The 25,452-nt window shown below is 53.0% G+C and overlaps 1 protein-coding gene and 1 non-coding gene across 2 annotated transcripts in view; one reads left to right on the top strand and one right to left on the bottom strand.

Annotated features, from left to right (window-relative positions):
• FAM135B (family with sequence similarity 135 member B) overlaps positions 1 to 25,452 on the bottom strand; it is a 166,907-nt gene that overhangs the window by 76,670 nt on the left and 64,785 nt on the right. Inside the window, exons 2-3 of the mRNA XM_037048598.1 lie at positions 21,495 to 21,590; positions 4,093 to 4,172 (exon numbers count right to left, since the gene is read on the bottom strand). Coding sequence (XP_036904493.1) covers positions 4,093 to 4,172; positions 21,495 to 21,571 — 157 coding nt within the window. The 5' untranslated portion in view covers positions 21,572 to 21,590. The remainder of the gene's footprint in view (positions 1 to 4,092; positions 4,173 to 21,494; positions 21,591 to 25,452) is intronic.
• LOC118988988 (5S ribosomal RNA) lies at positions 6,815 to 6,933 on the top strand. The gene has a single exon (XR_005066892.1). It is a non-coding gene; the product is annotated as a 5S ribosomal RNA (ribosomal RNA).

Raw genomic sequence — 25,452 nt, forward strand, 5'->3', positions numbered from 1 at the left:
TTCTGGAGCGCCCAGGGGGAGGGTCGCTCCTGGCTGCTGGGAGCTCAGAGCCTGTCGTGGTCAGTCCGAGGTATACAATGGACTTGGACAAGAACAAAGCCTGGGTTTCCAAGGAAACCACCCCCCAAATCACCTTTTTAAAAAGTGCTGAAGAAAGATAACACAATGAGATGCAAGCTGTGGCTACATTTCCCACGGGGATTATGATTTTTCCCTATTCATGGGATCAGGTCATATACATCTAACTTAGAAAATTCAATGAGAAGTTGTTCTGCATCTAGAGAAGGCACATGGAAGCCACGTGCATAACTGACGTGTGTTTCCGTGTAACGTGGCTACCGGAACACGGACATGTTGAAGAGGAAAACCGAAGTGTGGAACTCTGCCCCTTCCTCCAGGAGCCCACAGCGTGCGCTGGCCCAGCGCCGGGCTTGGGTTGTCCCAGCGCTCCCACTGAGTCTGGCTGTGCCTTTGAACCCAAATCCAGCTGCCTGGGGGCCGGCAGGGCCTTGGAACCTGTGCTCTCCCTTCTCACCTTGGCTCATGCTTACCACCCACCACCTATCATCCCATAGACACCTTCGCTCTGCTCTGTTCAGGTCCTGGGGACAAAGGGCACAGTGTCACTTCTGCCCAGGTCTAGCCTTTCCTGCCTATGTCTGCGGGGCCACTTGGCCTGGTCCTTCCAGGCTTCAGTTGGGACCCTGTCTCAGTTTCTACCTCTGCTGTATTCATTCATGGGACATTTGTCCCCTCCCCTCAAAGACTGGGCTCCTCCAGGTGAGGAAGGCAGCCCCCACATCCCAGGGACATGTCCCAGGACCAGCAAGATGTTCTCAAGTCAGCAACTCCCCTGTGCCTAGCGGCCACCTCATCCAGCTAACGGTTGTTATGAGCCGGCACCGTCCAACCACTTCCGTGCCCGAGTCTTGCCGACCACAACCCCGCCACCACCACTGCTCAGCGGCGGAGCCTGAAGAACAACAGTTAAATCTCTTGTCCAGATCCACCCAGCGGGGAAGTGTCTGGAGAAGGATTCGAACCTGGAAAGCTGGAGTCGGTGGCCTCCCCACCCCTGCATTCTGCGCCCCTAGGTACAGGAAGCTTTTTCTATTTCCACGTTAGACATAAGCAGACAAGCCCCATTAAATCATTTGTCCCAACGAGACCACTCAACTGATGGGTGTTGGATATCATTCAATCCCGAGTGTCTCTGGACTCTTTCTGGCTCTTCGTCAATACGTCATACTTCACATCTAATCATATCTCTCATATATATTCATATATATATATGTGTGTGTGTGTTTCTTCCCTTTAACTCAGAAACGCATGCAGGAAGTAGAGCATTAGTCTGGACACCTGCCTGCAAGTGTGGGTGGGCGCTTCCCCCCACTGCTCTGTGTACAGAGGGAGCCCATGGAGAGGCAAAGTAGGGTTCCCTTCCCCTCCAAGCCGGACTGGCCTTGCCAGTGACCTTGACCAATGGAATGTGGGGGAAGGGGCCCAGCCAGTCTCCATCCTACGCCTGAAAAGACCTGTAGTCTTTTTCTCTTTCCTTCCTGGTAAACTGAGCTACCACGTAAGAAGTCAGACCACCCAACAGAATGGAAGCCCGGAGTCCCCTCAAGCGCTCCAGCCGCCTGAACGTGGGATTGGACCTGCGAATGAACATGTCTCAGATGCCCCCATCGACGGAGCCCGCAGCAGAACATGGCACATGAGTGCCCAGCCCAGCCCCCCGAGTCAAATCATATGATTTCACTCATCTGTGGAATCTAATGAACAAACTGAACTAACAAGGAAAATGAGGACAGAATCATAGATGGAGAGCAGGATGACAGCTAGTGGGGGGTAAGGGGTGGAGGGATCAAGCGAAAGGAAAAAGGACTCATGGACACAAACAACAGGGTGGTGATTGCTGGGGAGGGGGCTATAAGGGGACTAAATGGTGATGGAAAAAATATGATAAAGATCAAATTAAAAAACAAAAAGCATCAATCCGTGTTTTAAGCCACTAAGGTTTGGAGGCCTGCATAACGCAGCAATGTCTGACTGAAAAGAGCCCAGGAAAGCCCCCTTTGCAGAAGCCACCAGAAAAGCTGCCCACTCCCGGGCCGGGGAGCGAGCCTCGCTGTAGCCGTCTGTGGCTGGCCTGCGTCAGCCTTCTGTTCTAAATATTGTGCGCGTGGGACACTCAAGGGCACCCGAACGCCTCCTAATTATCCCGTGTCAAACTAGACCAAGGAAGAAAATAGCTTCTGACCCACAACTGCGTTTCATTTCTCTTCCTTTCTCTCTGTATGGCCCTGCCTTCGCCCTTCTTTCCCAGGCTGCCCGCTGGGCTCTGCCCACTGCCGGGGGCCCCACACACCCCTGGTCCTCACGGCAAGGGCCTCTCAGCCCCCAGCGCGGCTCGGCCACTGCTGATCTGCCAAGTAAGTCACAGAACACCTGGAGGGCTCGTCAGCCGGGGGTGGCTTCCATCAGATCAGGGGCGCGTTAGTCCCACCTAAATTCCAGGTGTGACCCCTGAGTTGGCGTCCTGTCCAGGAGCACAGGGCCCACCGGCCTTGCAGCCCTGGTCCTGGGACCACCCACGGGTCGGACCCATGGGACGCTCACCGTGGGCCAGTCCCTGCCCTGCTCCTCTGCCCTGAGAACCTCTGTGGAACGTAAAACACGCTCTCATTTATACACTCTCGACAGGAATCCTGCAGAGGAGGGATTATTAGCCACTTCTCAGGTGGGGGAAGGCAGCTCAAAATCGCCACTGCCCAAGGTCACACAACTAGTTCACACGATGTCAGGGTTCACACCTCCCACCCTCAGTCAAGTTCACAGACTTTCATCTGGCAGAAACTGGGGTGGGCAGGGCTATAGCACAGGCAACAGCAGAGCTGGAGGTGACCACCATCTTGGGTACCTGGTTCCTCCCCAGAGAGAGGAGGGGTGTGGAAGAGAAGACACAACTCGGAAGTGTGGCAACTTGACTGTTGTTTAACACCTAACTGTGCCAGAGTAGGGGGAGGAGCAGGTGCGCCCAGCGCCTTTCTCTTTCTAGAACATGGGCTCCAGTCAACCTGATGCCTGGCAACCATCGTCGTCCCCGTGATGTCCTCTGAGTGATGTAAGGGGCCCGCTCCACCCTCCCGGCACCTCACACGCCTTCTCCAAGGAGGAACGGAGCATGTACCTCCCACTTGGTGGGAATTTGAATAAATGCAGGCAGTTTTGCACACCATACCACAACTCCCACAATGGATGGTCTAAGAGCCAAGCCAGTCACAAAAGAACTTTCTGGATGGGGGCTATAACCAGAACGCTTATCTCTACTAGACTTAATGCTTATAATATTCCTGCCCAGTCTCACTTTTCCAGTTAAAGCTAAACAGACTCTCCATAGCTTCGTGCTTTTATCTCCTTACTTTCTCTCTCCTCCACCCGGAAATTTGTCTCCTTCTCCCTGAGGTCTGGTCCAGCTGCACACCCTCCCAGATTCACTAATGTAAGTCTCTCTGCCAGGCCATCCTCTCACTGCCCAAACCTCACCGCTTACGGAACGAGGCTTCTATTTCTGACCCAGAACTCTGTTCCACTGAATACCTGCTGGGAGCCCTGGACACGCCCCCTACACCAGCTGCCCCCAGTTTGAACATGGGTTGTGTTCGGCAGCTGTGCCCCGAGCTGAGAGCATAGCTTCTGAGTCCCCTCAACTGCCTGCTGATTCAGCCCCTGTACCTGGCTGAGCATCCAATTCTCTTTGACAACAGGCTTCCTCTTACCCCCACACTGCCGGGTGCCATTTCCACCTTCTTCTGCCCTGGCGTGACTTGAGCGAACACTCCCCAGGGCCAGCTTTATACCCAGACCCCGGGGACAGCATTTCCTCTAGCCGGGCATCCCTTGCCACAACGCACTCATAGTGGCCACACACACAGTGGGTCTCCATTTCTAAACTCACTCACGCGGCTTCCAGCAGGGACTCTCCGAGTGTCCCATGCACCTCCCACTGTGCTGAGCCCTGGCGCACAGCCATCGACGCAGGTTTACCACCAGCAGCGAGCACCCCCCCCCCAGCATCCTCCTGCTCACCTGTCTGCCCAACGACGGACGCGCTCAGTCTGTGGGCGATCCTGGAGGACACCTTCAAGGTCACTCGGATCTGGTAATACCTAAGGAAAGAGCAGAGGACAGGCTGCTGAGGCTCACACTTCTTTTTGTTGGCTTCTTCTGAAATCACCGAGTCTTAACCCTTAAGATCACAGGGAACCATGGATGTTTCTAGGCCGTAGGCATGAGCATGTGCCGTCCCCGGAGGTGGGGGATGGGGCTGGGTCCATCAGCACGAGCGGTGGACCAACCCAGGGACAGGAAGCTGGGTTCATCTGAGATCACAGGAGGCACACACAGGCCACTGGCGATGGGAGTAGGAAAGGGGACAGACAGGTCACACGGCGCAGACACACAAAGGGCAGGGGTCTCTCTTTAGTCACAGACATGCAGAGTGTCTGCGCGGAGCTTTGCTGCGTGGTGGAGCACACACGGGGATGGAGTCGCTATCAACTTGCACCACAGAAAAGCACTTGCTTCAGGAACCCAGCAGCTGACCTACAAATTCTGGGTGGCGGCCAAACGCTAGGCCAGGGCATTTCTCTGGCCTGTTTTCAATCTGCCAGTCCCATCTCCAGCTTCCACGCTCTTGTGAATTCACGCGGGCTCCTGCGTCATCAGGACGCCCTGGGAGCCGTCCTCTGTGCACAGGTACGGGAGCATCTCTCAAAGTTCTGCGCCTCATGGCCCTTTCCCTCACCGGTGACCGGGCATATTTCTCCTGTCATAACCACTCTCGCCGTTCACTGATTATGAAATAGCACGTGAGTAAGACAGAGTGCAATGGGAGGAAAAAGGACCATGGACAGGCTGGTCACCCGCGGCTCACTGAGCTCACAGCCGGGGGCCCTTTTGCTGTCTACGTCCTTGCACTGGGAACATATGTGCGGAGTGTCTCTGTTGACATGCCCCTGGTAAACTGAGGGAATGTAGGGCAAAGGGCCCTGGTACTGGATTCTTATAGCTTGGGCTACATCATTTGAGGGCTTTGTGACTTCAAATACATCACACACCTGCTCTGAATTTGTTTCTGTTTCTGTAAAATGCAAAGGTTTGTAAAATGGTGACTGTCCTGATGTCTGCTTCCAAGAGAGATTATGTAGACGTACAGTTTCCTAGCCTTGCCACTAAGCTCAGCTACAAACTCTGGGCAGCGTGTACACACCCAGCAAAAGAAGCTTCTCTGAGGTGGAAGAGAACACAATCCAGGGACTTCCAGGTCGGAGGGATGACACGATGATGAGTTGTCGCATATTCTGTCTGCCTCATCTATTCCAAGAGAAGCCAACAACCCAGAAATGCTGACGGCTGAAGACAAAAAACCCCAATATATAAAACACAACCAACAAAACCCTGCTCCTCTAGAGAAAGGACCTGAAAAGGGTCAGTCCAGCACAACAGACCATCGTGGACAGTGGTAGCTCCACACTTCCATCGGCAGCACCAAAGACCACGTAAAAGCCGAGAAGTCCTCTGTGGCCAGTACCCCCACCTGGCAAGATGGGGTCTGAGCAGGGAGGCAGATTCTCACCACTGATGAGAGTGACGAAAACCCCACCTGCCCTGCTGCGAGTGGGGACCGCGGGGGCAGCGGGGTCTCTGCCCCCGCCCGGCGGGACCGAGAGCACAGGTCTCCCCATGGGAGTTTGACAAGGGTTGAGAGGCAGTTCAGTGAAGCGAAGTGGCCTCTTTGATAAATGGTCCCAAAGGAACCGGACATCTATTGGTCAAACCAAAACCCAAACAAGATACTCAATTGAAATCTCACACCTGGTACAAAAACTGAGTCAAAGAAGATCACATACTTAGAGGCAAAAGGCAAAACTACATAACTTTTAAGAAAAAAGTAGAAGACAGCTTTGGAATCTAGAGCTAAGCAAAGAGTTCTTAAACTTGACCCTAAAGCATGCTGTGTAAATTTAAAAATTGATAAATTCAACGTCCTCAATATTAAAAACGTTTCTTCTGCAAGATACTCTGTGAAGACGATGAAAAGACAAACCACAGAGCGAGAGAAACTATTTGCAAATCCCATGCAACTGATCCTCCTCCAGGATTCTGCGTTTGCGAATCTTCCTGCTCGCTCCGTTCCCGTATGAGCTACAATGCGACTGACCGGCCCTGAGTTCAATGTCAGTGAACTGAGTACAATGTAGAAACCCACCTAAACAGAAACACATCTAAAACAAGGTCAGGTATGGGCCAGTTGACCAAAGGGCTGTGGCGGAGGCTCCCCGGACCCTGACATCCCCTGGGAGCAAAGGCTCAGTGCACAGTTAGGACCACCACGAGACCCACAGGGAAGCCCCACAGCCATTGGCCGAGAGCGCCCTCGTCTGGGTGAGGGAGACGGAGGCAGAGTGGGTTCCTGCCCGGCCCACCGGGGCAGCCGCTTCGTAACAGTAGCCACGTACCACTGAGCAGCCACATTGGCGGTGCACTGCAGGACGCTTCAGTATTTCAGGGAAAGACAGAAGTTTGTATTTTCATAGAACAACTTTAGCCCTGACTGGGGTAGCTCAGCGGATTGAGTGCAGGCCTGTGAACCAAAGGATTGCGGTTCAATTCCCAGTCAGGGCACATGTCTGGGTTGCAGGCCAGGTCCCAGCAGGGGACGCGTGAGAGGCAACCATACATTGATATTTCTCTCCCTCTCTCCTTCCCTTCCCCTCTTAAGATAAATAAATAAAATCTTTAAAAAATAGTCTACGGCCATACCACCCTGAACGCGCCCGATCTCGTCTGATCTCGGAAGCTAAGCAGGGTCGGGCTTGGTTAGTACTTGGATGGGAGACCACCTGGGAATACCGGGTGCTGTAGGCTTTTCCTCGCCATTTCTTTAGCCCTGGCTGGTGTAGCTCAGTGGATTGAGCGCGGGCCTGCGAACCAGAGGATTGTGGTTTGATTCCCAGTCAGGGCACATGCCTGGGTTGGAGGCCAGTTCCCTGCAGGCCAACTCCCAGCAGGGGATGCATGAAAGGCAACCATACATTGATGTTTCTCTCCCTCTCTCCTTCCCCTCTAAAGATAAATAAATAAATAAAATCTTTAAAAAAAAATAAAAAAATAAAATAAAAACAACTTTAAAACTGTTAATGGTGGCTCCTAAATCAACGACAATGGCAAGCGCAGTAACAGCCACCACAGGCAGCATGAGCAGCAGCAACCTGGCCCCCCTGTCGACAGAACGAGAGGTGCACGCAGGCCGAACCCCAGCAGGCCAATAACTGCCAAACTCTGATTTATGCAAAGTGACCCTGGCAGGACTTCTTTAATAAAAGACCTACTTGTTTCAAAAATTCCGTCCCTGTAGGGAGAGACACAAATCCCACAACCCCCCATCACTGCCCCCGGCTGTAATGTCCCAACGGCTTCGTCGCTGGACATAAAGTGGGTCAGTAACTGCCAGAAGCTATGCATCCCTTTCCAACCAGACTGGGAGCCGCTACAGTTGTGCTCCAGGTTTGTCCAGCCTCCCTGCGCCGGCACGTGTATCAGCAGGGCTCCCGAGTACTCGGTTTCATGCGGTCCTCTGTAAATTCTCTGTGAAGGAAAACACCCTCTGGAGTGCCGACCACGTAACGACATCAGGTCACCACTGACGCCAGACTACTTACCCAACGCAGGAGGCCAGCAGAGGGCAGACAGAACTCCAAGTGTGGAGGTGCAACTTTTCTATGCCTTTTGGGAGTCGCAGGTGGTTGTGTAAATCAAAACCCTCTTATAAATAATTCCAAAGCACTGTCTGAATTGTTATTCCTTAAAAACACGGAGGCCACCCAATGGCGCTCCAAGTGTTTAGTCATCATTTTGAACTGCAGATGCTTTTATAAGAATGTGTTGAAAAGAAATAAGCTGCAGTTTGGCTCACCCACTCGGGCTCTGGCCTGATTAAACAGGATGCTTACGGCCCCTGAGTTACCTTCTCTTGTCTGACATGGACCTTCTACGGGGTCATAAATCCACACACCAGCTCACTCATGACATATACAATAGTGTTTAATTCTTTCAGGAAATCCTCAATCCATTTACCATAATTTCCTTCCTGAAGATGAGAACACTAACCTTCAGACATAGAGAAATTTGTAAATACTCAATAGATATTCATTAAATAACATTTAGAAGCAAATCTCCAAAATGACCTTATTATTTCATTACGAGCATCCTTTAACTATATGTAGAGCCACCTCCTTCCAGCCGGGGCCCCTCAGAAACAGGCTGTGAAGGAAGGAGACCTGCAGCTCCTTTCGTCCTTGGGGAAGGAGCCAGTGGGAGCAGAAGGTGGGGGAGCGAGTTCTGGTCCGAGAGAACAGAGATGCAAAGTGCAGGGGGTGGGCAGCTTCGGACGACAAGCTTGAAAGGCTGAGTCATCCAGTTTGCATAGGGCTCCTTAGGGAAATAAAAATAAAGAGTCGTCCTTTGCTGACGTCCCATGGTAAGAACAACACAGAAGTGCGCCCTTCCGTGGTGTGGTCAGCAGGGCAGTTGTCTCTTCCATGATGCTCGTGTCCCCGCCTTTGGCACGGGGAGAAGTTTTGGTATTGAAAACAATCATAGACGATGACCCAGGAAGTGACCAGTACGTGTCTACTACACACTCATGGCCTGGTTCATCTGTTCCGACAGTCTCCGCCCACCACCACCAGACTGCAAAACATTCTGTTCAGGTTGAGTGGCCCCCACAACAACTCAGATATTATTTTTCAAGAGAAGGCTACTCTAAGAGCTTGGTAAAATTTGTGTGTATATTGCGATGTGGTCAAAACATAATGATCGCAACGATTCATTTAGATTCTGCCAATACGCACAGTGATGACCCCCCTCATCTCCTTGCTGGTCTGGAAGAGTCTGCATGACTCACACTGTCGGCTGTCGGCTCCGAGGCCATAACCCACCCCCCCAAAGAAGGACAACTCTGCCACGCACTCTCATCCCCGCACTGGCAGGGCCGCGAGCGAGTGGGTCGTAGCCATGTAGTAACCCGTTTCCCAGAGCTGTGGTGTTGCAAGCGGTGCTTCCCCACCATGCAGTGGCGTGTCCTCGGTGCACTCACTGCTCTCCGGATGCTTCATGCTCCTTGGCTTCAAGTTGCTAGCCTAACCTTGGCCATGCTGGGCGGATCCCCATCATGAAGATCAACAATGCTACAACCCTCCCTTTCTAGGCCAGTCTCACACGCTGATCAGCACCCGCTCCCCCCCCAGCCCTCTCTCCTCTCTCTCTCCAGCATCACCCTGTTCATTTTACTAAAAGAAACATGAAACCTGAACAGGGTCAATGATTGGGCAATTTGGAGTAAATCTAAGGGAGACACTGCTGGGTGCGACTCACACTGTCAAGCCTTCTGGAAATATCTGTTCTATTTCTTGGAGACACCTCATCAAGTAAAACTACACTAATGGGGATCCGGGGACAATCCTCCCCAGACTTGACGGGAGGAAGGGCCTTTACACGGCGCATGCCCCTTTCACACAGACTTGGAGGTTTACACAAAGTGTCCACAACCCTTCCCACATTGTCCCCTGTTCCAACACCCGAAACGAAACTCCAGTGGCAGTAACAATGACAACACCACCCAGCGTGGTGACTTAAGACCATTTAAACCTCTCTGAATTCCCATCTTCTCATTCACCAGTGGGGGTGCCAGTGGCTTTGTGGAGTTGCTATGAATAGAAATAAAAATGATGAGTATTATCATCGCTATTCTAACTCCTGCATGGCTCCAAACTGTTCACAGACACAGGTCCCTATTCATACGAGCAGCTTCTTACGAACTCAGACCAGCAACGCAACCAAGTAGCCTCATTGGAGATGCTGCACATAAAAATGGGGTTGCTGAGCTGCCCGGGCCCTGTGAAGGGCCTCCCATCCCTGCATCTCGTCTGCCGTGTTTGCTCACACCACCTGTGAGCAAACGGGTGGACCTGTTGCCCGCACCTAATGAGTCAACCCAGTTGGCTCTCCCATCGGCCGGAGCGGCCACGCGTCCAGGCTGCTCGAATAAAGGGGCCGGCGCTGGCTCCCTTTGCAGGTAAAAGGCAGGCTCCTTCCAAAGGGCCAGCGTGGAACGGGATTCATCACGAGCTGCCTGGCACCGAGTGATGCTCGACAGGTGGTGGCCTGCCTCCCTTTGGATTTGAGGGAGCATTGGATTTTCCTCGCGTGCATGTTGCTTGATTAAATGAGGCTGCGCGAAGAGCCGGGTGTCAGCTTCTCGCACAGCTTGAAATGACATGGGCAATTTAGAACCTCAGACCAGAAAATCTGCCCTGCAACATCACACTGTGACAGAGGTCTCTGCAGACAGAACACTTCTAATTGGTAAGACCAGATCCCGAGCCGGTCCCCAGCAGTCAGAGGGGAGGACGGCTTGGGAGGCAAACGCCACTCACAGGTCGTTCGGGCACAGGGGACCAAGGCATGGCATGAAAACGTGACGGAACCCCAGGGTACTGGCTTGCGCCCCAGACGGGCCAGGTGTTAAATCCTGGATTTGCCACTTATGGGTAGGGTAGGACCTTCAGCAGTACATTTTATATCTCTGAGCACTGGTTTTCTCAACTTAAAAATCAATTGTCGTGACGATCGAATGGGCCATGACACATGGAACCCCCAGCACAGTGCCTGAGGTACTGCAAGCACCAAGACCTTTCCAAGCTACCGTTGTGCTCATCATTAAAACCCTGACTCATCAGATTGCTAAGAGGAAGTCAACACAGAAAGGGCGAGGAGGGTCCCAGGGGCCACCCACGTGGTTTGCGGGGTCCCGGGTGTGGATTCATCATCCACCCACCGTACCAGCACATTGGGGCATCACTTCATTCTTGGATACCTACTGATACTGAGTGATAGGAAGAGCCCTTTGACCAACAGATGCATAAGTTATCTCATCATCCTTTCAGATGCATTGTCATTAGCAATAACCACCACAGCATCAGAGTGAGAACACAGGAAGTCACCCGTTCTTAGAAGCCGATCTTGAGCCGGGTCCCACACGGGCTGTTTGGCACACACGGCCGCATTCTGCCTGGAGAGTATTCACATAAGATGCTCGTCGTCTCCTCCATGATTCCCACAGGAACCTGAGGTTTCAGAAAGGACGTCTCTTACTCATAGACTTATAGCTCAGAAGAAGAATTGGGACGGAAGCTCGTGGCTATGAAACTCCAAAGATGCAAAAGTATCCTTCAAGTTAGGATCAACCCACCCACGCCAGCAGCAGGTGTACAGGTACACAACGATTCATGATCAGAGCACCAAGGGCCCAAACACTGAGATGCCACCCCGGTGACAGTAACAGAAACGCCATCGCCAGCTTCTGTCTGCTCCACTCACATGCCTGCTACTCCATCATACTCCCTGGCAAATTGACCAACGTTGGGTGCAAGGCACCGAGACTGGGGCTGAGGACACACAGGGGAGTGACAAAACTGCCCTTGCCCTTCAGGAGCTTCCAGTCAGGCAGAGAAGGAGGCCAGACTCACAAATAACAACCCTAGTCCCAAGGAGGCACTCAGGGTTTCTGAGATGAGTGAAGGCAAGGTCAGCTCAGAATGTGAGGACACTCCCTGCATGGCAGGCAGGGCTCGGTCAAAGCAGAAGGGAATTTACACTGGTCCCTAAAGGTAATAGAATGCGCATGAGAGACCCCACAGGTCAAGAAGCAGGGGCGAAAACCAGAGTTCAAGGCCAGTAGGACAGAGTGGCTGACCGCAGAAGGCAGGATCCCGGATATCACCCATTTCCAGCAGAGCTGCACTACGATGCTGGTCTCTGGGGAGCAAGGCTGGAACTGCACCCAGTAGGTCTCCGTGCCCTGGGGAGTCACCATGTGCTTGTCCGTATCAGGGCGCAGGCTGTGGCCAAGAGCGGGATTGTGAGGGATGCCATGCACACTGTATCTTGCTACGCCTGAGTTCACCTGGCTTACCCAGGGTTTGACCCACTTTCCAAGAATAAGTTAGTGCCGCTGAAGCCACATGCCCCCTGACCCCACCCTGAAGAGTGGGCAGGTCTGGGCCGTGCTGGGGAAGAAGGAACAGTGTTCAGGGTCAAGGAACAGCGTTCAGGTTCAAAGAACAGTTTGAGAAGATGCAGAGGGGTGTTCCTGGAGAAGGGGAGAGTATGTGGGGACAGAGGGGAGCTGAGTTTGGCCGGAGTATAGGATGGAGAAGGAGGAATGAGGACAAAGTGCTAGTACGCGCCACTGCGTACACGGATGGCCCCGGCTCCCCTCCACCAGCAGAGGTGCGTGTGGTGGTTAAAGGCACCACCGCGAGATCAAAGTGTGGTTTAAGTCTCAGATTCATCACCCCCGACCTGCGTGACTCTCTGAGCTACCATTTCCCCCTTTGTAACCTGCAGATAAACAATTAGAGCCAACACATTGGGTTGGGTGAGGGTGACATAAAAAATGTTTAACGCAGCCCCAGATAAGCTTCCAATAATCCTTAGCTGGATTAACAGAACTGTTGCATTATCGTTCTAATACAGAAAGCCTTAGGGGAAGGCTCTGTGCCGCACTGGGGAGGTAAGGTCTCTGGGGTCACGCCCAGGTTGGAGCCCAGCCCTGCCACCTGCCAGGTGTGCAGCCTCAGAAAACGCATTTCTGACGCGGTTCGGGACGGCACCCCGCCTCGCCGAGCCTCAGCTTCTGCACTGCCAAAGACAGACAAGAGCACCCATCTGCCGCTCCGCTGTGAGGAATAAATGAGGTCACACAGGACAGGTGCCAGCACACGGGAGGGACCCAAAATCACAGGCGCCGAAAGCAGTATTTTGGATGACGCCACCTTCATCCCTGCCTCCCTCCTGAAAAGAAGAATCACACAACCTAGAATGAGTCATTATTTCCCACACAGGCTCTGATGACAGGTAAAGTAGGTCACTACACTGGGCCCAAAAAACAGGCAAGCACACCCGCACCCACCATTCGCTCAGAGAAGGGCCCTGACGGACTCCCAGCCCTGCCGGCAGACTGTATCCTTTGAGAAGAAACTGCCACCGCCATAGCTAGTTTTCCTCCCATGACGCTCCATGTCTTGATACGAAAACTGCCAGGAGTCTGAAGCCATTCTGGAGTCTTCCAGGGATTCTCTTTATTCCCTTTGTATAAAAATTTCCATGCTCTCATCAATCAAATCTTTGTCTCGGCAGAACTCTTTGGACAGAACGACCGCACCGAAGCTCCATTTGGCTGCGAGGGGTGCTCAGCCATGACAGTGAGGGGGGACGATGAACCTGACCATCATTCTTGGGGGAAAACTGCAGCTGAAACGTGTCCATGGTCAGGCCAGCTGGGGAGTCAGTGGGACCCCCTCAGGTTGGCTGTGAGGCTCAGAGGGGCTCATGCTGCTGGGACCTCGGTCCCCGGCCTGACAGAGCTACAGCCTGGAGGTCACAGCTGTTGATGGCACTACCCACAGTACCGTGAGGGCTGGCTCAGCAAGTCACCAGGGAGTGGGCACCATCTAAGTGGACTGCACAGAAGGATGAAAGGGAAGAGATTCCCCACGTTTAAAGGGGGACGCAGAGGCCGCCTCATAAAGCTCTCGGCAGTGAACCAGGAACGGCAGCTTGAATGGGAGCGTCACACGGCCGGCTGGGTGTGGGGGCTCGGCTCTCCCTCCCCACTCTCTCACGTGCACACACCTCTCTGCCTAGAAAGCCAGGGCACCTGCTCCTGCTTCTGCAGCCAGGTACCCCCAGCTCTTTTTCACTGTCGGCTGCTTTTTCATCGCCTTCACCTGTACTGCAGGCGCATGAAAACAGCAGTAGGCTCTCTCCCAGCTCTAAACAAAGGGCTGTGATTCTACGTCATCCCTGGTCTTGTGCTTCCCAAAGCCTCGGGAAGCAAGACCCGTCCTGGGCTTTGGTTGCAGAAGGTCAGTAACTAGCCTTGGTGCCTGGTGAGGAACAGGAGAAATGGAATTAGAACCAAGGCCTCTGTCTCTTAGGAGACAGATCTGTGTCCCTGCTGTTCCTCTCTCTCTTTAAGAAGCCTGAGCGGGAGCCACCTAGACTGCAGAACCAGAGGGGCCACACAGAGGGGACCGGGCACTCGGCTCTGTCCTCGGTCCACGGGAGGTAACAGGCCCTGCGGGTGGATCTGAGCTCACCAGAGGCATCTCTGCAGGGCCACAGTCACCCCCTGCCAGGCTCCTTCCCCTACACACTCGCCCAGCTTGTCCTCAGCCAGGGGTTAAGAGGATAAAAGGCTTAAAGCAGCAGCAGCCTCCTGAAGTCACAGATTCTAAAGTAAAAAAAGATAAACCGGGATCATTGTTAATGGGAATGTGCATTCACTAGAAAAGTAGTCCAGAATGTCCATCTCTATAAGCACTTGGGTAACTAACCTCTGCTCACGCTCCATGGAAATAATTATAATAATGCCGTTTTATGGGGAAGGTCACATTTGTATGAAAATATTAATTATAGGATTTGAGAGAAAGAAAGCCTTTTAGACATTATTGGGCCTACCCACCCCACCCTTGTGTTAGATGGAAATGCAAGAATCTGAGGTCAGACTGATTTAGACAAACACACAGAGAACAATTTGGTTTGCACGGGTGGAAACTCACGGGGCTGAAATGGCGAATTACATCTATGGCTTTCCGTGTGAATATCGTACCCCCTGGCCATTCACTGGGGGAACACTGTCTTCACAAATGTGTCCCTGTGGAAGCCCTGACAGTGCTACCCTTGTAGGTCCACCTCCACTCCGACCTCCCAGCCCTTCCCTCTGTGAGCTGAACACTCAGCGTGGCCCTCTGCCATTTCTAATGCCCTGTCCCCCTCAAAGTGGGGATGACTGAAAGGAATCTCAGCACACAAGGCCTGACCGGAAAATGTCCAGACATTGTTAACATCATAATAATAATAATAATAATAATAATAATAATAATAAAGGTTTCCATGACATCTATGTAACCTGGCGGCCAAGGAGAGTTGACTGGAACGCACATGTATGAATAATGACGACTTCACTATACCAGTCAGTGGGGGCGGTAGATGCCACTGAGTGAGTACGTGCACTGTGTGGCCGTCACATTCAAAATGACTGAGTGAGTAGAGCAACAAATCTGCATTCGATTTTGCATTAAGCTTGGACATTCCTCCGTGGAAACTCTTCCGATGATTCAGAAGGCCACACTATGGGCAGCTGGCAATTGGCAGATCCATCACGTAAGCCAGCTCATGCATCACAACTCATGCAGATTTTTGGTGAAACATCAAATCACCCAGGCGACTCAGCCCCCATAGCTCAGATCTGGCACCCTGAGACTTTTGGCTTTTTCCAAAACTCAAATCACCTTTGAAAAGGAAGAGATTTCAGACCATCCATGACATTCAGGAAAATACGATGGGGCAGATGATGGCAATTGGGAGGATTGTGTGAGGTCCCAAGGTGGCTACTTTGAAGGGGACTGAGGAGTCATTGTCCTATGTACAATGTTTCTTGAATCTTGTATCTTCTTCAATAAATACTTTTCATATTACATGGCTGGATACCTTCTGGGCAGACCTTGTATTTTAATAAAAGAAGTAAAAAAGAAAGGATTGTTTGTGATAGAACCAGATGAATCAATTAATTGATCTCTGGCCAGCAAAGATAATTGCATTTCTGAGTCTATTAAGGTCCATCAAGGGTTGGTTAGCTAATTTCACAGGGAGCTGGCTGTCCCTGGATACCAGGCTGTGACGGGCAACGTCATGGCCTCAATACGGACAGCATTTTCTTTCAACGGCCACTTGACACACAACTCAACCATTTTCCCTCCAGGAGAGGAAAGGCGAGCGAGTTCCTTCGAAGAGGGCCGCCTTCCCAACGTTTCTGCGCGCGTCTGACCTTCCGTGTCCGGTCTGTGGGTCTGACCAGAGGTCCTCTGGCGCATCTGCTCTGTGGACAGGACTGAGATTACCTGCAAAGTCACCTGCCTCTGAGGAGAAGACCTTCGAAACCATACTGCAAAGAGGCATGGCAAAGAGACGGAAGATGAAGCTGAACCTCAAACGATGAAAACCTTCACTCAATGAAAATCAGTTTGATGAGGAGCCTGGCGTAAATTAAGGTTGAAGATGAAATTTAAATTCATTTTCAAAGACATCACTTAGTTCCCTTTCAGCTAACAGTATTAGACATGATGGCTCGCATTCTCATCAAGAGGTTTAAGTAAGTTACACACATACTGATGACTCACAAATACACGATAGGCTGTACCGTGAGCTGCTCACTCAAGTATTGTGTTTCCTAATGAGAAGACTATTGCACGGGAAACAGCAATAGTCCCCTGCTCTCGGAACCCCGGAGCCCCCGCTGGAGGGCCGACCCAGAGGCAATATAGGGGCTCAAGCAGAAGGAATGTGCGGCGGGGGCTCAGACCCACTCTCCCGCTGCGGGCAGCAGGCGTCACAGCCCCACCGAGAAAGGGCGGTCTGGCCACGAACTTCCCCACAGTCAGGAGTCTGACGAAGCCAGGCTGGGATGAATGCTGTCTACCTTCCACCCTCCCCACCTGTACGCTCCCCCTCACCTGGATCCTCCTGACCCCACTGAGCCATTCTGATCTGTGCCTGTCTTTCCAGGTCCGCTGCCTGGCTGGCTCCCACCCGTAAGGTGATGAGTGACACGTGACAGTTCTGACTCTGCCCACAGATTGGGTCCCCCCCACCTGTTTCTCCTCACAGCACCCCAAACCCATCTTTGTTATGGAATGCACTGCCCATCGAGGTCTTCTCACTGGCTTGTAAACGCTTGAAGGGCAGTCTGCCCTGCATGGTCCTGGTTCGAGAGCCGACTATCACGACATGTACTGGTGTTTATAGCACTGCATGTGTGAGTGGATGACAGAACCAAACACAAGATGTGCTCCAGGAAGAGGGAAAGGGGGATTCCTAAAAACTCAGCTGAATACAGTCAGTAATAGCAACGTGCAGGACAGCTGGGAGAGGACTTCATAGCAGAGCTGGACTTCACCCAGGGCAGAATTTTTATGGCATACATTGGGAGGAAGAGGGACAAGGGTCTGAGCACAGACACTAAGGTAGAAGAAGGTCGAGGTTAAGCTGCTCAGGCTGTGAGCACTAGACTGAGGCGTGAGAGCAAGAGTGACAATTTAGGCAGCATCTACTGGACACCAGGCACCTTGCGAGCCGTTCTGCATATATTAGTTAGTGCAGTTCGCACCATAACCCCACGGGGAAGACTTTGTCATCACCACTTTTACAGGCCACAAAATGGTAGCTCTAGACGTTTAAAGAGCTGTCCTCCCATTCCCAGCGCTTATAAATAGCAGATCCTGGCTTCAAAGTCAGGTCTGAGCCCAAGCCGGGATCCCCAAGGCCCCCTGGGCCCTGCCTGTGGTCAGGATGAGTGTGGCTGCCAAGCGCAGGGGTGGCGACTCCCGGTGCTTGTGCACTGGTTTGAAGAAGTGCTTTTCCTTCAAGAATCCGCCTCCGTCAGCACAGACTTCAGATCAATGCAGGTTGACTGTTGGCTCCAAGCAAACATCAACAAGAGGTGGCGTGGATCTGGGACTGGACAGACCACCCACAAGTAAGTATAAATGTGCCACGGGCAAGCAACTCCCCGACCGGGTAGTTCTCGTGCAAAGCTCTGCGTCCGTGTCCATGGGGTTGCGACGCAGCATCTCACAACAAATCCTGGGGAAGAGCCCATTTGGCCAGACAGGGACACAAGGGCCCGGGATACCTGGGCCACCCTTGACCTCCTGTTCAAAGGGACATGTCTCATCAACTGGAGAAGCTAGGTGGCACTTAGGTGACCACGGGCAAAGCCAGTCTGAGGAAGGGTGCTCTCCTCCTTTTGCGAGCCCCAACTCTGACTTCTGTCACCGGAGGACCCGTGGAGCACATATCTAATCGTACACCCTCAGGACCCCCACATGGAATGGCTCCCACCATCCTTCTGTGCAATGACATCAGCAGATCACCCACCGTCTCTCACCCGGGCCCCGCCCTGTGCGTGAGGCTTGGGTTGCAGCAACCACTTCCCCGTGGAGTGCTTATTGGGTGAAGTGACCATGTTTCACCATGAGTGTGGCTCCAGGGGGATTCAGAGCAGAAAAATCCTTAACCCTCTGAACTTCAAGGATTATGTCCGTCAGAGGCTCCCCTGACAGGTGCAGATTCTTGGCTGGCATCACACCCAGCCTGTCCACAGCTGCCTACACTAGGACCAGGGGGGCTGGGGACCACTAATCTCACCATCTTATTGCCAACGGGACCTTCGAGAGAGAGCCTAGAACTCACTCCATCCCCCTGAAAGGCCTTCCTGCCTCCATCCCAATGCTGTCTGGGTCAGTTTAAGAACGTGAGTGCTATGAATCCCACCCTCAAGCATGTTTGATCATAAGAGTGTGTCCTTATGCACATGAAAATAACATCCCTAAACGTCCAGACTCCTTGACACCACAGAAGGCTAGCATTAAGAACTAGGGGACATTTGTGACAGTCCTCCTTATTCTGTCAGATGGACAGTCACCCACTCTGGGCGATTTGCATGTTTACCAGAAGACCATTTCTGAGCACACAACCCCTCAAAATGCATACTTATTTGTAAGTCATGTGCATGTACAATTCTACTCGTGTACAACGTGCATTCTAAACATAGGAAAAGGTCTCTTAAAAGCTAAGAAATGCAATAATCCATGCTTCAAAAATTATTATTTTATGTTTAATGGAACGCATACCCTTTTTGTTCGTATATATACACATATGAGTGATTCAAAGTTCTGGCTTTAATTGAACCTGATTCACTACTGGAGTGTAGTGGTGAGCATTGCTAAGCATGATGCCTCCCAAACCACAGGGATCTAGAAAGATCAGCGTGACACGCCGGGTAAGTCACGATTTCCATACTTTTCTCTCGACCTGTTTTACCGACGGCACAGGGGTCCGTCTGCTCATGTTTCGGGTGTCACTCTGGGACGTCTGGATTTCACACGAGCCGTAGTCAATACCTGAAGCCCCCGTATATAGGCAGGCCGAGCTGTGTTATGAATAATTATGGTCACAAATCCACCTATCAACTTTTTAATAAGTCCAAGTGGCTCAGTCTACTTATGTTTTGAACTGGTGACCTTGTCACGCCATCTCTACAGGGGTCATCAACAGGCCTGGACAAGGGAAATGTGGGTGGGGCTCTGCCATCTCCTGGGGGTCACTTTCATCATTAACATTACCTTCAACTCATGATGCTTTTCTTACAGGTTTGTTTCTAAGCCTTTTGCTACTCCATGAGGGTTGATGCAGTTAAAACAAGAAAACAATGGACAGATGCCCGTGACTGGCTGGCCACTAACTGTAATACACGGCAGTGGGAGGGGGCACAGTCCACTTAGTGGACCTCCCTTAGAAGCTATGGAGCACCTGCTTCTTTTCTGATTCATGAGTGACCGAGTGGAACTCATGACCTCGAGCCATGTGGACTCCACAAGGCTGCCAGGGGCTACATGTGGGAGTCTGACTGTTAAGGAAGCTTGATTTTCGGCTGGGTTCTTATTAAGAACCGTGCACACACCGTGCACCCGTAGGGAGGGCGCAGCCCACTTCAGAGCCCAGCCCCACAGGACGGGAGCGAGGGATCCAGGGTCTTGGGCGAGGCAGCCCAGGCCCAGACCCCACGTGTGCTCTGTCAGAGCCGTGTACCTACCACTCACTGCCCCATCCCCAGGTCACCTGCCTGGCACCATACAGGTGATACCACTTGCTCCTATGGCTGGTGACAAGGCATCAGGAGATAATGAACAGAAAAGTGTCTAACACCATGACAGACCCATGACATTACCAAAATGCTTCCTTTTTCTAAAATAAATGTGGAACCTTGAGAGCAGAGTGGAAGGAGATGACCAAGGGACTCCAGAAACAGGAACCAAGCCAGGACTGAGGGGGTCCAGCCCCAGGCCCAGGCCCTTCTCATCACTCCACCCGAGTTCCGGCCAAGGGAGGGGCCAAACCAGGGGCAATGGGTGCCCAAAGACACAGAGCTTTGCTGGATCAGAGTCTGTCTCCAGGGCCCTGCCCAGAACCCCTCACATCACCCCTCCCCCTGGAATACACAGCCAGCCCCAGACCATTTCCTAGTAATGCAGGTTACCTACCACACAGGCTCAGCGCAGCCGCACACTGTCTTTTGTACCGTGACACGTAAGAGGCACTTGAAATTTTCGTTTCAGAATGGTCCCTTTGAAACTCGAAGTGGCAGATAAACAAACACAGATTCTTCCTCTTCCGTCAAGAGACGGTGTCCTCTTCCCGACTCGGACTCCAGCATGGTCTTGTCCTGGCTTTGGTCCACAGAAGGCCGTGGAAACAGCGTGACGCCGGTCCTGAGGCCAGACTACAGGACGCTGCACGCGTTCCTACCTCACTCTCGGGCCCAGCTGCAGGCCAACAAGCCGGGCCAGCGATCTGGAGAATGAGAGCCCATAGAGGGCAGAACCCCCCGCCTCCCGGCTGACAGCCCCTGACCCCAAGTGCGCCCAGAGGAGATCAGCTGAGCCCCTGGTCCAGCTCTGCGGAAGGAACCTCCAGGCTGAACCCAGCTCAGATCGCCTGTGCGCATCAGGTACCAAATCCAGAGTCATTGCATCGAGACTCTAAGGTTAGAGCCATTTGTTTCTCAGCAAAAACAAACCAACAGGTGCCTCTGGTTCTGCTCCCTTACTGTGCACACCTCACACAGTGTCTAGGCACTCGGGTCCCTGGTCTGTAACTGGGGGAAGGGTCGAAGTCACCGGAGGACAGAGTCCTGGGCTGCGTTTAGGTGCTGTCTATAACCATCCCGCGTCATTGTTTCTACCTGCAATGACCGAGAGGTAAGTCTATCATGGGAACCCTTGTCTATAACGTGGACCGGCCAAATTCAGAGTACACCCTTGTCTATAATGTGGACCGGCCAAATTCAGAGTACACCCTTGTCTATAACGTGGACCGGCCAAATTCAGAGTACACCCTTGTCTATAACGTGGACCGGCCAAATTCAGTTTCCGAGAGAGCAGGTAAAGTCTCAGTTTCCGAGAGAGCAGGTTTTCAAAACTAAACAAGCTTCATTTCCAGTGAATTCACTTTCCCCTAACACGGACTGACAGCTTCAGTGGAAAGACCGACCATGGAGAGAAAAGGCAGAAGGAAGTACAGGGAGGGGAGAGAAATCAACATTTTCTAGTCTCTCATATACATTTTTAAATGCAGTAGAGGTTTAGATTTTCCACTTGGCAGGAAAAATAACAGAAGTCCTGTTTTCATTAATCCCAAAGTTCCTGGAACCTGCCCCCCCCACCCCCTCAGTCCTGCCCCACCCCCGGCCAGGAGGGAAAACACACATGTACATCCACAAAATACAAATAGAGGAGCAGACTCACCCTCTCTGAAAGAGATCCACATTGTAAAACTTATGGAGCTCTACAGAAAACTCAACCGTTCCTTGTACTTCAGACATGATCTTTTTGGCTCATTACCTGAAAAACAAAAGAGAAACGACAGCTTGAGTTCACATCTGCCTGGCACAGGCAGCCTGCACTTCTAGAATGGGAAACCACACAGCCCGACACAGGTGGACAGGGGTGTGTGATGAATGGGGCCACCACGTGTCTGTCCCCCAAATGATCTCTCGTACTCCTTTCCTAGAGAAAGGAGCAGGGAGATGAAGGGACTTGCTCAGTGTCGCTCGGCTCACGCCTGCGGGGGCAGGACTGGGACCCAGATATCCTGGTTCTAAGGCGGGTTTCGGTGGCAGTCCTTCCCCCTCGGTCTCCCAGCTGTGGCCTCCCAGCCACAAGCACCTGCTTCATGGCCAAGAGCAAACAGAGCCCGTCCACCGTCCACCTGGGCGGCCCTGAGCTAGTCACTCACTTCTCGCCTTCCCAGCGCCCTTGTCTATAACGTGGAGACTGGAACCAGCACATGGCTCTAACCCAATGGCGTGACCATGAAATGAATTTGCCACACAGAGCCCTTGGCACAGTTCCTGACATGCAATAAATACTCAACAAATGGGACATACCATTAATGACCATTAATAACTGAAAGTACCTTTTATCATGGTGAAAGTGCCACAAAGCCCATCTTCTTTCTGCCCCCCAGACAACTCAGGACCAGACCACCAGGGCTGTGGCTCAGAGGCCCCCTCCCTGACCGCACGCGGCCGTGCTGTGCCTTCCCTGCCTCCCAGCCCCGACGAAGGGTGCACCCAGGAAAACGCTTCTGAAGACGCCCCAACCTCTATAAATCCTGCCAGAGGGGATTTCAAGCTGATGAGTCTGGAAAGGCCTGACTCACAAAGTGTGCTCAAAACCCACTTCCTTAATGGCTCAGCCATGGAGACGTGCCCTCAACCCCCTAGCTCACAAGAGCCAGTCAGAGTCTGACCACCTCTCAACTTCAAGTTCAAGCCATTTCCAGGAAAAGGCAGATGGAGGGGCCAGAAAATAAAGCCACCTCCAGGCACAAGGCTTTATCTGCCCAGCCCAAGTCAGAGCTGAACCTGAATCAGTCTCCCTTAGTTCTCACGGCAGGCAGGCTCCTGAGGACTCCTGCTCTCCACACGTGCGGGGCGCACGTTCGGCCGTCAGGAGGCGCTGTAAAGGGAAGGCGAGCCGGTAGGTGAGCGACTTCAGCCATTTCCCCGCAAACCAGCCCTCACCCATCGGAGGCAGCAGTTGGCATGGCTATTTCTGCCTTCTTTCTGCCTTTGGCACCGTTGGCACAGACTCCTGGGTTCCAGACCCAAAGCGCTGGGCTTCCCTCTTTATTTCTGAGATCCACGGCCGGCTGGACTCCGCGTCCATTAACACTGAATGATTATTTGCACTTCTTACTGCAATACTTCCAAAATGTTTACTCAGCTGTTTACAGTTTCTAAAATGCTGGAGAACACTTCCGCTGACTCTGAGGAAATTTGTTAAAAATATCAAGGACCACTGACGACCCTGGAGAAACTCCACGATCCCAAATCCTCCGGCAGCTACTGCTGGGCGTCCGGCCCTCTCACACACAGGTTTCCCTTCAAAGTGTAATTTTCCTTTTGAAACATCAATCTTCCAAGTGCGTGGCTTTTGAAAGATGAAATGAAAACAAGCCATGTGGATCTTCCTACACGCCAGCCTTCACTTTACGGAAAGGGCACGCAGCATTAGTGCGCGCCAAAGACTATAAATCAGAGAAGTGCGCGGGGTGATTGGAAGGTTCGGGAGAGGGCCTGCGCAAGCTGCAGAGCAGAAGGGGGCAGGCCGGGAGGGTGGCCCGCAGCAGCGGGCAGCTCGCCCTGGCCCCAGACCACCACGTCCCAACGCACTGCCTTCCCGGCTCAGGAGGACCTGTGGTCGCCTCCTCCCTCCCCAGCCCCTCCACAGGGGCCCTCAGCTCCAGGCGGCCAGTCTAACGAGGCAAGACGCCCCAGTTTTCTCCCTGATGACTGTGGGAGAATCTGCTTCGTGGTCGAGGAAAACGATCTCCTTAGAGACGAAAGCCAGTTTTCTTCATCAGAGAAGGAAGGGGCCCCTGAGAGCCTGCTTCCGGCTGCTGAAGGACCATCTCCGTGGCACTGCAGCCCTGCCCTGGGCTCGCCTCGGCATGGGGCTGTGCGCAGGCCACACGGCACCTCGGAGCCTCCGCGTTTCCTCCCAGAATAAGGGCCCACACCGTCCCTTCAGGGCGTTTGCTGAGAGCAAACATGGGGCCTCTCCTGAAGCTGCTCACTGTGTCAGCCCACCGGGGCCCAGCCCACAGCCTGCCGGAAGCCCCGGGGACAGCCAGACCCCTGAGCCGAGTTCTGGGGCCATCGGGTCACACGTATCAGACAGGAGAGAGTCAGGCCACCACTGTGGTCCACAGGGACAAATGCCACGACAGAGGAACGTACAGAGAAGGCAAGAACACCCGGAAGTGATGACTTTGACCCACGGGACAGCCTGCCCGAGTCTGCCCAGACTAAAGGACTCGGCTCAGCCCATCGGCACCTGAACGACCTCAGGCAAGGCTTAATCTCTTACACCTCAGTTTCCCCAGCTGGAAATTGCTAGGGAGTCTGGCACACAATAAGTACTTAAACAAGTACAAGCTGTTACACTAGAACATATAAAACCAGTGTTGTGGACATGGCAGGCCAGCAGCAATGCCTAACCCGGGCTTCCCTGGGACGTCCGCCTGGCAGGGGCCGGAGCGACACCAGCACTCGGGGGTTCTCTGACTCTCCTCCAACCCAGCAAGGGTAGCCCCAGTAGCCTGGCCCCCCGACCTGTAAAAGTACTTTCTTTCTGTCCGTGTGGGAACCCACATGGGGGCACTGATGTGTTTGTTTATTCCCCATGGGAAGGCGAGGCCAAGAGAAGCACCCACACTGGGCCAGGGTCCTGCTTTCCTTGGGGTCTGGGCCCCCCATAGGCAGCCCCCTAAGATGCAGGCGTGATGGCAGGCAAGGTCCCACAGCCTGGTCAAAGCTAACAGGTGTAGACTCGGGCAGAGGCCCCGAAGCCCCAGAACCAGGCGGCCCGGGGCCCCTGTGGCACGCGGCACAGAGCCGCTCCTCCCCACCAGGGCCGCAGGCCACTGGCACTCAGCCCGGAGTCCAGCAGGGGCCACAGTTGGAGGAAGTTTCATCTGTCCTGCCTGCCTGATGCTGAAATACATGCAGGCAAATGGACACGGAAGTGTGCACAGCCACGGGCACACGAGCAGCAGACGTGTGCTGTGACCTGACCTCCTGGAGAGACGGCACGGACCCAAGGACGCGGCCGCAGCTTCCATCCGCCACACGTGGGCCACGCCCTGACCATCGCGAGGACGCGCCGGGCTACGTTAGACGTGTGCTCGCCCTGCTGGCATCATCCCAGTCATTCTGCAGTGATTTTTTTTTTTTGCAGATTGACATTAATGTGTATTTTTCAGCCACATTATGGATGCTCAATAAAACGAATATTGCTAATATTGGAGTAACTAATAACAGTAAATTATATAGTAGAGGAGATTACATATAGCAGAGACAGGCTTCAATGTCTTTTTAAAAAGTCTACCCTGGAGGGAAGGGGATCAGCAGCTGAACCTGGGCTGAGCAGGCAGACAAGGGCCGGGGGTCCAGGCCGGGTGTAGCACCCAGGGCCTGGTGAGGCACACCGGCCAATTAGGTCCCAACGCTCCGGCCCTGGGGGTGAGCGCCCACAGGTGCCAGAGGGAGCGAGCTCAAGCACACGACCCTGGGGTGTCCGACTGCAGGGGCCACAGCAGCCCCCCCAGAGGGCCCCGGCAGCCCCCCACCCGTCTGAAGGCCCCACCTTCTCATTGCAGAGCCCCGAGTTCACCAAGGTGCTTCGGAGCATTGCATCG

This window comes from Sturnira hondurensis, unplaced genomic scaffold, assembly GCF_014824575.4.
Source record: "Sturnira hondurensis isolate 20B ecotype Veracruz unplaced genomic scaffold, ASM1482457v3 Scaffold0006413, whole genome shotgun sequence".
NCBI classification, from domain to species: Eukaryota; Metazoa; Chordata; class Mammalia; order Chiroptera; family Phyllostomidae; genus Sturnira; species Sturnira hondurensis.